This window comes from Pagrus major, chromosome 6 (genome assembly GCF_040436345.1).
Source record: "Pagrus major chromosome 6, Pma_NU_1.0".
NCBI classification, from domain to species: domain Eukaryota; kingdom Metazoa; phylum Chordata; class Actinopteri; order Spariformes; family Sparidae; genus Pagrus; species Pagrus major.
The window spans coordinates 19,303,969-19,315,072 of NC_133220.1; the positions used below are offsets into that span (position 1 = coordinate 19,303,969).

At 44.0% G+C, this 11,104-nt stretch overlaps 3 protein-coding genes across 3 annotated transcripts; 1 reads left to right on the forward strand and 2 right to left on the reverse strand.

The window, feature by feature from the left end:
* Positions 1-226: 226 nt before the first annotated feature.
* On the reverse strand, positions 227-3,503 carry fndc10 (fibronectin type III domain containing 10). Its single transcript, XM_073467683.1, has 2 exons — positions 3,499-3,503; positions 227-938 (listed from the first exon to the last, which is right to left on the reverse strand). Exons 1-2 carry the CDS (start codon positions 3,501-3,503, stop codon positions 227-229), a joined length of 717 nt encoding a protein of 238 aa, XP_073323784.1.
* Positions 3,504-3,689: 186 nt separating this feature from the next.
* Positions 3,690-4,879, forward strand: ora4 (olfactory receptor class A related 4). The gene is made up of 2 exons (XM_073467684.1): positions 3,690-3,776; positions 3,863-4,879. The coding sequence occupies exons 1-2, from the start codon at positions 3,690-3,692 to the stop codon at positions 4,877-4,879; spliced, it is 1,104 nt and encodes a 367-aa protein (XP_073323785.1).
* Positions 4,880-6,234: 1,355 nt separating this feature from the next.
* LOC140998691 (olfactory receptor class A-like protein 4) lies at positions 6,235-8,633 on the reverse strand. The gene is made up of 4 exons (XM_073469045.1): positions 8,358-8,633; positions 7,889-8,152; positions 6,691-6,936; positions 6,235-6,447 (listed from the first exon to the last, which is right to left on the reverse strand). The coding sequence occupies exons 1-4, from the start codon at positions 8,631-8,633 to the stop codon at positions 6,235-6,237; spliced, it is 999 nt and encodes a 332-aa protein (XP_073325146.1).
* Between the last annotated feature and the right edge of the window lie 2,471 nt (positions 8,634-11,104).

Sequence of the window (11,104 nt, forward strand, 5' to 3'; positions counted from 1 at the left end):
GCATCCTCGCAGAGGTTGACAAGGCATGTTGTTCGCAGAGCCACAGTAGACTGCATCAGTCAAAACAGGATGTGTGTATCATATTATGTGTCTGATTGAGAAATAACTATTGTTGACAACGAGTGACTGTGATTGTGAAATTAGACATGGTCATCATGGATAGTAGATGTAGGCCATTTTACTCATGTAGCAGTGCATGACTCTTGGACTCTCGGACAGTGCAGCATCAGTGACGCGAGTGAGTGCGGTAGGAGTATGTGTGCTGTGCCGTGGGGCTCATGATGTTTTCAGTGATGTATGCCACCAGCAAGCAGATGATGACCAGCATCACGCAAATAGCTCCCCCCACCGTTGTCATGGCAATCACAATGTCCTGCATCCCAGACGGCGGCAGGGTGAACTCCACACAGTCCTGATGGTCTGCTCTCTGAGCTGGGTCGGAGCGGGCCAGGGAGCGCAGGCAGATGCGGTACGGGATGTTCTCATGCAGCTCGGTCAGCAGAAAGTCCCTGCAGCCGGATCCAAGATGGACACCGGGACACTCGAACTGGGTATAGCTTCCGTTCCACCAGCAGCTCAGCTCGAAGCCTCCCCGTCTGTGGCGTCGCCTGCCTCCCGCAACAGAGTCTGATCTGAGAGTTTCCTCTCTGGTCAGGTTTGTCCCGCTGCTGTTCTGACCAGCCGCAGTCTCTCTTGGCTTCTCGGTCATTGTGGATTGTCCCTCGTGGGTCCACTGTAACAGTACGCTGCCATTGGTGAGAAAATTTGCCACCAGACTCCCCAAAGACACCACTGTCCTGCAGTCTCCTTTACCACACGTGTACCCAGGCAGCGTGTGTCGAAAGCACAGCTGGCCCCCGATGCCCCCCTCGAACACCCGGTAGGCACACAGCGGTGACACCCCGTCGTCCAGGCTCCAGCTTGGTGCCCTGCCAGACCTGTCAGATATCACAGTAGAAACATTGCCTCTGCTGGTGTTAGAAGAGAAACTATTCGCTTGGCCTGATATCTCCTTGAGCTTTGGTGATGGCCTACTTTCGTGGCTGTGATTGCCATAGTTAGACCTGCCGTTAGTCTGTTTCAGACTAGTCCCCAGATGATTCCTGCCTCTCACCTCAGATGGGGATGCTGTTGATGTTGATGATGATGATGATGATGATGATGCTGATGCTGATGCTGAGCTGCTGGAGCCAGCCGTCTGGTTCAGTGTGCAGAGCAGGAGTGCCGACAAGGCGAGCAGTGCTGGTCGTTGTTGGCTTTTCATCTCACCTCCCTCTCGTCGAGTTATTCTCTCTCACAGTGGATCAGATGGACGGTGGTAGAAGGCGGGCTGGTGTCCGCCATAAGATCAGCTCTGCCTCAGCGCACACAGACCGAAATCCGTGTGAAACAGGAGAGCGAGGAGCGGGTGTGCATCTGCGACAGAAATAACATTCAATCATGCGGGCATGCAGACAGGAGGATGACCTTGCACAGGATAAACTCGCAGGGCGAAGTTAATAAAGCCCGAACTGTGATCCGAGTCGCCTCACCGCAGCCACCGACTCACACACCGTCCATGAAAATCACGTACTTGTTTCGGTGGGACGCGGGGACCCGGCTATCGTGCCATCAGATGCGCTCTCTCCTTCCTGTCTGGCTTGACGTAAAGGCTTTTGATGCCCGCTGTGTGAGCGTGCACGTGGAGAAGCGCGCGCCGCGGAGAGCTTGGGAGCGTGGGTGCGTTCACAAAATATTTGTAGTCATCAGGAGTCGGTTTGTGAGTCATCATCCCACACAGCGCTTCAGGTGTCAATAACAGAGAGCCCTGACAACACTGACGGATGGAGGTTTTTTTCAGCGACCTGCAGCCCACCTGTGCTGCAGAGGACAGGCTACACTCCACATCAGAGCTGCCTCCACAGCAGGTCCACCTGTGTAGTAAACAGCATCTACAGCAGCAACTAAATAAATGCAATACTCTCTCCTAATCTTGTATTAGTTGAACATTTATGGCAGGTGCAGAGAGCCACATGTGCTCCAAATAATATTGCTTAGGTAAAGAATATTTAATCAATATGAATCTTCTATAATCATCTATTTCTGCCAAGGCCCAACAGTCCCCTTTAATTCAATCAAGCCTAATATAATATCAAACTCGCCCTGTATCACTCTTAACTTTAAAACCACTTATAAGTGCTTAACCATAATTTAAACTCATCTAGGAGCCGCATCAAATCAAACTCATAGATGCCAGACACATGAACGTGCCTGATTTTTTTCCACCAAGATCCATGCATTAATCTCTGAAAACAAAAGTGTCATACATGTAAAGCGCCCTACTCGCAATGTTAAAGAAAGTGAGGAAAAATATTCCTGGATCCGTCCCTTTATCCGGATATGCAACAAAAGTTAATGGGGTCTATTCTGAGCTGAGACTCATCCGCCATCCAAGTTTTGTGGGAATCTGTTCAGCAGTTTTTGTGTAATCCTGTTGACAAACCAACTAACCAAAAGACAAACGGACAGGGGTGAAAACAAAAACCTAATTAATTTGCCTTTGGTCGTTGAATCTGATGCTTCTCTGCTCTCACTTTCGGTTGCATGGCATTCACTGACTCTTACATGTAAAGATACACCCCACAGAGGGTTTGACGCTTGTATAAAATCCACCACAGATTGTTTATGTTCATGTATCCAACACATGAAGCGTATATCACGTCTGTTTTTGGACAAAACGAGGAAGTGCTATTGCAAAACAAGAAGTTGTTGCTGCTGACTTGCCCAGGCTCAAACTTATTTAAGTAAATGTGTTGTTTTATACAATCAGGGGTTGGGATCCCATTAAAGCAACATAATGACGTCACCCAATCCCGGCACTTATTGTTCGGTTTATTGTGTTCACGTTCTTTTGTTTGTGGTTTTTAATTTTCTGGGACATAATGGTTTCTTATATGAAGAGAAAATTCGTGATAATTAACTCTCTCAAGCACAATGAAAAAAAATGTATAATCAATTAGCATCATTGTTCTGCTCAATCCATAATGAAGAAGTGCTTATTTGAGATTATTCTAAGCAATAATTGCCTCGTCCCAGGAGAGGAACTTGGCAACCCTGTAAACAATTAGTACCATGTACCACTAATAAGAGAAAAATGCTGCATCAGTCGGAATGACTTAGCTCCACCTGTCCCTTAGAGGTCGCATGGATAATTGGTTAGATGTGATCTGCAGTTAAAGGTATACCTGATGGTCTGATACTAGCTATTCACATGTAGCTGATCTATGAGACATTAAGAGTTACTTCTAAAAACTAAACGAGCAGGTCGCTGGTCTCTCACGGCAGAGTCACCCAATGATTAGTGTGAATAATTGAATGGAAACAGGCTGTTATGAAGTGAACAAACAGCAGCGGCCCACACCTGCAGACGTGATCTTTCAGGTCAGCAGACAGCTTTGCAGTTGGTCTGTGATGCAGAAGGAAAACGTGGAAAATGCCTGCCTGTGCATGTCGACTCACGGCATCAACATATTAGATCTAACCCACCTTGAGCCTGGTCAGCAAGCATGAAACCACCTGTGTGAGAAAGATTTGTTTGTCTGTTAATGCGTATATAAAACAGCATGAGGCTCAGCAGCAGCGGTAGTAGTGGTGCATGTGATGTGTGTCAAAGAATAAGCAGAGTATGTCGCCATGCAGAGGATGATGCCATGTCAGAGGTCCTCACTGTAGATGCTATTTTGTTTGGGCTCTTGGTCTTCTCTGGAATCCTGGGAAACATCTCGGTCATCCATGTGGTGAGATAGATAATATATTATTGAGTGAAGTGAGCTGAATGTTTTAGGGCAGGTTTGTTCTCAGTCTGTCTGGTTTATACTCTCAGGTGTTTCAGTCAGCCGTTGAGAGTCCGTCTCGGAGACTCCCTTCCTCCGACACTATCCTGGTGCACCTGTCGCTGGCCAACCTGCTGACCTCACTTTTCCGCACAGTGCCCATCTTTGTGTCAGACCTGGGCTTGGATGTTTCCCTGTCTCCGGGCTGGTGTCGAGTCTTCATGCTGCTGTGGGTGTGGTGGCGAGCGGTGGGCTGTTGGGTGACTCTAGCGCTCAGCATGTTCCACTGCACCACCCTGAGGCGTCAGCATGTGGCCTTTGGACCTCTCGCACAGCAGAGGGAGAGGCGGCGAGTTTGGATCGTTCTGGGGCTGGTGTGGGGGGGAAACCTGGTCTTCTCAATTCCAGCTCTGGTGTATTCCACTCATGTTCACGGCAACGCCACCGTGGAGCTGATGGTGATCAGCTGCACCACCAGGCCTCTGCTCGGCTGTATCTGGGAGTTCCCCTCCAACGAGCAGGGTGCAGCCTTCGCCTCCACCTCACTGGCATTTAATGAGGTGTTGCCACTGGTGCTGATGGTTGGCACCAACCTGGCCACGCTTCATGCTCTGGCAAAACACATCCGAGCTGTTACCTCGGGGGGAGAGTCAGGAGGAACCCACGGGGAGCTGGACAAACACGTGTCCACCGAGCGTAAAGCAGCCAATGTAATCATGTCGCTTGTGTCACTCTTCGTGGTCTGCTGGGCGCTACAGGTTGCTGCGGTGACGTATTACAACCATGACGGAGGACACCACGCTGAAGGGCTGCTGACTGTGGCCCACTTCTCTGCCTCGCTGTTTGTAGGATTCAGTCCCATGGTGGTGGCCCTGGGACACGGCAAGCTGAGGAGGAGAATCACCAGTATGATACTGGGCTGGTCTAAATTTTTTAAATGTCACAGTGAGGACACTGAAGAGGGGGGTGACTCTCCAAACACTGAAGGAAAGAAGGGGAAGCAAACCATTTTTGTTGTTGAGAGAAAGGTCATAAAAGTGGAGGAGAAAGTTAAAGCAAAGAAATGATGGAAGATAAGTGTGACTGCATTGAAAATAAAGTACTGTAAAAACATATTATATAGTATTATTAAGTTTATTTTTCAGATATTTAATGCAAATCAAACTGAGACACAGTGTGTTGGTGGAGTCAGAAATCATCACACTGCAATAAGCTGGTGATTTTCTTTTATAGTTGAAATGATTTCATCCAGTCTAATGTGTTGTTTCTTTGTCGTTTCTTTTGAGCTGAGATGTATACAAAGAATCGCTTGATTTGTCTTTTGTTTGTGTTGTCAGTCAAGTCGACTTTAGTTGTACAAGCCAATAGTATGTACAGTTTCCACTCTGATGAAGACACAGGTTAGTCATTAAACTAAAGTTTGTGGTTCCTGATCTGTGTGCTCTAGTATACTTTGGACTCTGTTACTTAAGTCTCTCTTGACATCATGTAGAAAGTCTCAACAGGCTGTTTACAATCGCCCAGTAAAAACTTTCTAGTGGCTCAAACCAAGTTCATCTCTGATACGTCAACGAAAACTTTTAGCACACGGGAAAATGACAGAAAATTGGGAGAGGCAACTCAGAAAGTAGTCCTCAAAGATTGCAGCCAGATCCAATATTATAAAGTTGTCCTTTGATGTTTGATCCTTATATTAACCACTTTGCTCCTGTGTTATATCACTAAACTTTCTTATAGGGGTAGACTGATTTGACTTTTTGTTTTTGTGACGTGTTACCAATCAGATAGTCTTGTGGACGGGACATTATGTGAGAGGATGTTGCATCATAGCCAGACGTAGCACATTTTTAAATGAGTTCAGTTAAAGGCAATCTGACAGAAAATTCACTGATCCTGATAATCTGAAAAATGATGATTATCGGCCCTGATAACCTGCCAGGACGATAATCGGTCTATCCCTGACAAGGATCTAGAAACAGATCTAGAAACCAAAATATTTCAAATTTCTTTTAAGTTACACATATGAAGACAAGAGATGAATGCACACTCAGAAGCCGTTATGGTCAGTATTAACTTTAATAAAACTGTAGATCTTGTTGATAACCCTTTATAAGCCACTGTTCCAAAGGATAACAATAACTTATTGGCAAGCAAAGGTTTTTAGACTGTAAAACAAAGACATCACACAATCTTTCTGCCCTGTCTACATAAAGAATCCTTTGTTTCATGTATCCATGTAAGCGTAATTACTTTTTAGCTCTTTGCCTTTTAATTGAGCCCATCAGTCTGACTCCAGCGAAAGAAAAAGGGATCATTTGCTCATACCTATAACCATGAACCTCCTTAAATGTATTTTGGAGAAGTTGATGCAAATAGTAGTTTATGATTGAGCAGTATTGTGTGCTGTCAGCACTGGCGTCTTTCAGTGAGTGAGCATAGACCTGATGAAAGAACGCAGCCGCCGGTGGCCAACAGCCAGAACACCAGGTGACATGGCAATGAAGATGATGTTGGCAAAACGAGCAATGACCAGAAGAAACTCAGCTGAAGAGCCGCGGTTGTAGTTGAAATAGTTGACGGAGATAATGCTGGTTCCCCAGGATGCGATGAAGAGCATTATGAGAGCGAGAATCACCTGCAGAAACACATGAAGCAATGAAATGGGGAAGGGAAACTCTAACATTTGATGAAATATGTTCACCTTGATTCTGAAAAAACCTCTAAAACAAACAATGTTTGTCAGTTCCATAAATGAATCCTCAGGTCTGCTGTTGATAAAACATTTTAACTCACCCATCCACTTCTCATCTACATGATGAACATGCCTTCAGTAAACTCTGTTCAACCACAATGCTTCAATCACCCTCCTCTTCCTCACCTTGGCTGCTCGTCTCTCAGCAGGCACCCGTTTTATGACAGGTGCATCTTGCACCGAACTCCGCATCCTACCGTGGGTGTAGAGTGTGTAGAGGGAGCCCAGGTTGGTTAAGGCCATCAGGATAATGGGAATTGTTTCATGGATCACCATAGATGTTGTAGCGTAGGCCAGGCCACTGTAGACAGAGGGAAAGTTCCAGACACAGCCCAGCAGGGGGCGTGTTGTGCTGCTCACCAGCATCAGGGTCTGAGAGAGGAGGAAGAGGAAGACAGAGGAGTGGAGTAAGGACAAGGAGGAAAGAGGGTGGAAGGAACATATAAACTGCACTCCAATACACATACTGCTGTACTATTTAATGTGCCAGAAAATGTTTCAGTATGTCCCAAATGCAGCATGCCAAAAATACCAGGATGTCCTGTTGCTTCCAGTCAGATTCGACATTATGGAGGCCAGAACGCTTTCTGGAGCCTGAGTGCACCGTACGAGACATACTGTAAATGTGGGGCGGTAATGTCTAAATCAGAAGAAGTCCCCTGGCAATACTAGTCCCTTGTGAATAGGGCTTTAGTCTGCAATTTAGGGAAATGTCTTCTTTCCTGAGAAAAAGGGACAACTACTTCTTGTTGATCTCTTTGAACTAAGCCCAATTAAATTAAAAAACAAAAAAAATCCTTATCATCAAACAGTCCTCTAAACCTTAAAGGACTGTTCCAGTGTATTTGCAAGTTTTAACTCCTTAAGTACAAAAGTACAATTTTTTCACTGATCATTTTCTGAAAGCATGCTGCACAGATTTAAATTTTTGATTGTATTTTCCTACTGTTACAGAAACACATTGGTTTCCATTTATTTTTCCTTATATTCAATAAGCAAACTCCTTAGAATTGCTTGAGTTGTCTACTTTAACTTACAGTCTGCACTATTTTTTTGATCATACTAAAATTAACATTATTTCATTCATACATTTGATTTAAAGCTCCAGTTTGTACGATTGTAGAGTCTCATTCCCAACATGTCAAATACTGATTCTTTTGGGTTTCCCAGGTTATTAGATACTGACACTTTAAGTTTGTAGGTCGGGCCATCCACCAACCCAGAGCATCAGTATTTGACAAGCTGGGAATGACACTCAACAATCAGATATTTTACAAATTGGACCTTTAAGCTAATGCAGCCTGATGCTGCAGCAGACTTTCACCTCTGTGCTGTTCTGGTTCCCATTAATGGAAAAGATATGAGCAGGAATGGAGTAAATAAAGTTGAGAAGCCAGATGAGGCCCAGACTCAGCAGCAGGGTCTTGGGAGTGCCCCGCTGCCCGTGAAGGTTCCCAACATTTGGGGCCACACGCCTCAGTGTCTGGAGGTGGAACGCACTGAGGAAGAACGTTGACCACACGTTGACCGATCGCAGCCACACCCAGACACCCATGAGGATCTGGCACCACTCTTTGGAGGAGTACAGCTGTAAAAGAAAGAGATCTGTGCATATTCACAAATGTGTAACTTTCCCTGACTAATATCTTTTGTACTTTGATACAAAGACATCTCTTGTCAAAAATGTACACTTTGGTATAGACAACCTGTAAGACAGGTGGTGCAAAAAAGTCAAAGCAACATACCCTTTGAACCAACTGAAGGATGAGTGACTTATCTTTAAGAGCAAATACCTGCAGTCCCGTGTCTGAGATGACCAGCAGCGTGTTCCTCACCAAAGACACCAGCAGGTTAGAAAGTGCCATGTTGATGATAATAATGTCGGAGTTTCGTCCCCCACCACGTTCATTTAATACACTCTTACCGACCACCCCGACCACGGTGGCATTACCAATGATGCCAAGCAAAACCAGCATAATGTAAAAGGCTGTTTGTGCAGGGGACACAGAGACACGAAGTCCCATCCCCACAAGCTCTGTGTCCATATCCCCCTCCATCAGGTTGTTCATTGCAGCCATTCTCTCAAAAACCTCGTTGATGAAGTAGTTTTACCAGCTGATAAAAAGTCTTAAAGCATGCTCCATCTTCATTTTGTGAGGTAAGTATAATTCAGTTTTCATCCTTCAGCATGCTGCCAACATGACCAGCGTAATCATCTCACAGGTCTTTGCAGGTGAAGCTAACGTAAGACCCTCCTTCATGAGGTGCCTTTCTGCTGTGATGAAACATTCCCCGTCAGACCCACAGAAAGCCAAAAAGCAAACCTGTGTTTTATACCCTGGGGAGCTCGAGGTGCAGGTTAATGAAACACAGGAGATTAATCAGTTTCCCTGAATGAAATGTGCTTCTTTTGCAACTTCATTCGTGACGCCATGCTCCTCGGGGAAGCCTTTTTGTTTTTGTGCATGTGTTCTTGATTGAGCTCATGAACAAAAAAAAAAACAATGATAGCACGTTAATGTTATGTTTTGACTTTATGTCACAAGGCCCTGATGTGGATACCAATAAACACATGGCTATTGCTAATGGCCTGGCCACTGTCCAAATAAAAAAACAACCAAAAGAACCTCAATTTGACCTAGAAACCCTGATCTCAGTGCTATGAAAAGGCAGAGTTACACACTCGGTTGTATTAATAAGTAGGCAGGTTTTGTTTTAACCGCTTCGAGTCCTAGTGGTAAAGGAAACGTACATCAGAGAGGGAACAGACTTTAACACAATTGGTGCCCTCTCCATCGAGTGAATGCCCGTCTGTTCACTAGTTTCACCTCAGTTTCTATCAGTCTCCCTCGTCACCGTCTTTGCCTCCTCCATTAGTGGCCCTCTTTTTCTTTTGCAGAGTTTCCACGGTTATTCCAGTTGTTCCACCGTTACCTGGGGATAGTGACCAGGGAAATCAATGAGTCTTCCTGTTTTGGTTGGATGCACTTTGAGGGAAAAATCGAGCATGGTGGCAGGCCGAGCAGCATCGTAAAGCCATGTTTACAGGGGACGAATCTGTGTGCAGATGGTGTCATTTTTCCACAGCCATCACACTGTGCAATCAGTATTGACTTCAGAATGATAAGTTAAAGCAAAAAAGTTGTGTATTGCCAGTTTATCTTTAAATCACTTTGTAAAAGAAAACCAAGTTGTGGTATCCCAACATAACGAGAAATTTTAAGATTTTATAAAACATAATACATCTTCAACTGACTACTACTTTTCAGTCCTTTCCTTTATGTTTTTATCTGAGCGAGTAAAACATCACTTTAATGCTCCATTTAACAGCACTATCCCCCTTTTTATTGGAAGAATGCTTCATTAACGGTTTTGGGTGTGTTCAAGTAATAACATTTAATGGTGCATGATCTCTGTCTCTTATGTCTCGTGAAAATATGGCATCAAGTTTACCATTTTCTCAGTTTGCAATATCTGATTACAGCCAACAACCACTAGATGGACCCGTGAACAACCAAATAAATGAATACCATGGAGCAGGACACATGTTCAATGTTTTTTTCTTTTCATTATTTACAAATGTAAAAAAAAGAAGAAGAAAGAAACAGGTGCTTATAGACACTGTGCAAACATCTTTTATAGAAATCTTCTTTCTCTTGTCCTTTCATTCGTCCAGAGAAACATTGTACCAGACAAGCCTGGCAATAAATGCAGTAGCACATAAATACAAAACAAGTACATTTAAAAATATATATTCATTCACAGTACATATTCACTGCATGGATTGAATACTTAGGAGCGTCGTACAGAAACAGGAGGCTGAATTTATTCTGATCTGAAGAGCCGATAATATAAAATACGGCAATCATCTTCATGCTTGACAGATGCCACAGCCTCTCTGTGTTTTATCAGTGACCACAGACCCGACTGTGAATGTCTGTGATCCAAGAGAAAAATGCATGAACGCTGTCTTTTCAGGAAAAAAAAGATACATCTTTTTCTGACTTATTCATGATCAGCTTCAAAATCGAAATGTTTGATTCTTTCAATATTATGAATAATCCAGAAGGGCCACAAATGTTACATACAAAGTAGAGCTTTGGTCATTATAGATAATAAAAATGATTAATGCCATCAGACATTAATACTGCATTGTTTTTGGTTGGCCAGTTAGCTCAACTATAATTTGCTGCCTGCAGCCACAAAATGGATTTTGGAAAAATATCTTTGTACTTACACCGCTGTGTAACACAACTTCGTTATATTAATACATTTGGATAATTTTCTCAAATATACACACTTCCTTTAAAAGATTAAAATGATGAATCTGTGTCAAGCACTGTGCTAATCTAAGAAAACATTAACAGCCAAGGTCACAGTCCTCTAACTTGGCATTCAAAGCTTCTTCAGCTTCAGGCTAATGCTAGGCTCTGAAAGGTAATTGGCAATTCATGCTCACAATGATAACTGATGATCACATCTCATCACCTCTTTTTCAGCTCTTTAAATGACAATGGCAAGTTTTTCCTCAATCTAATCG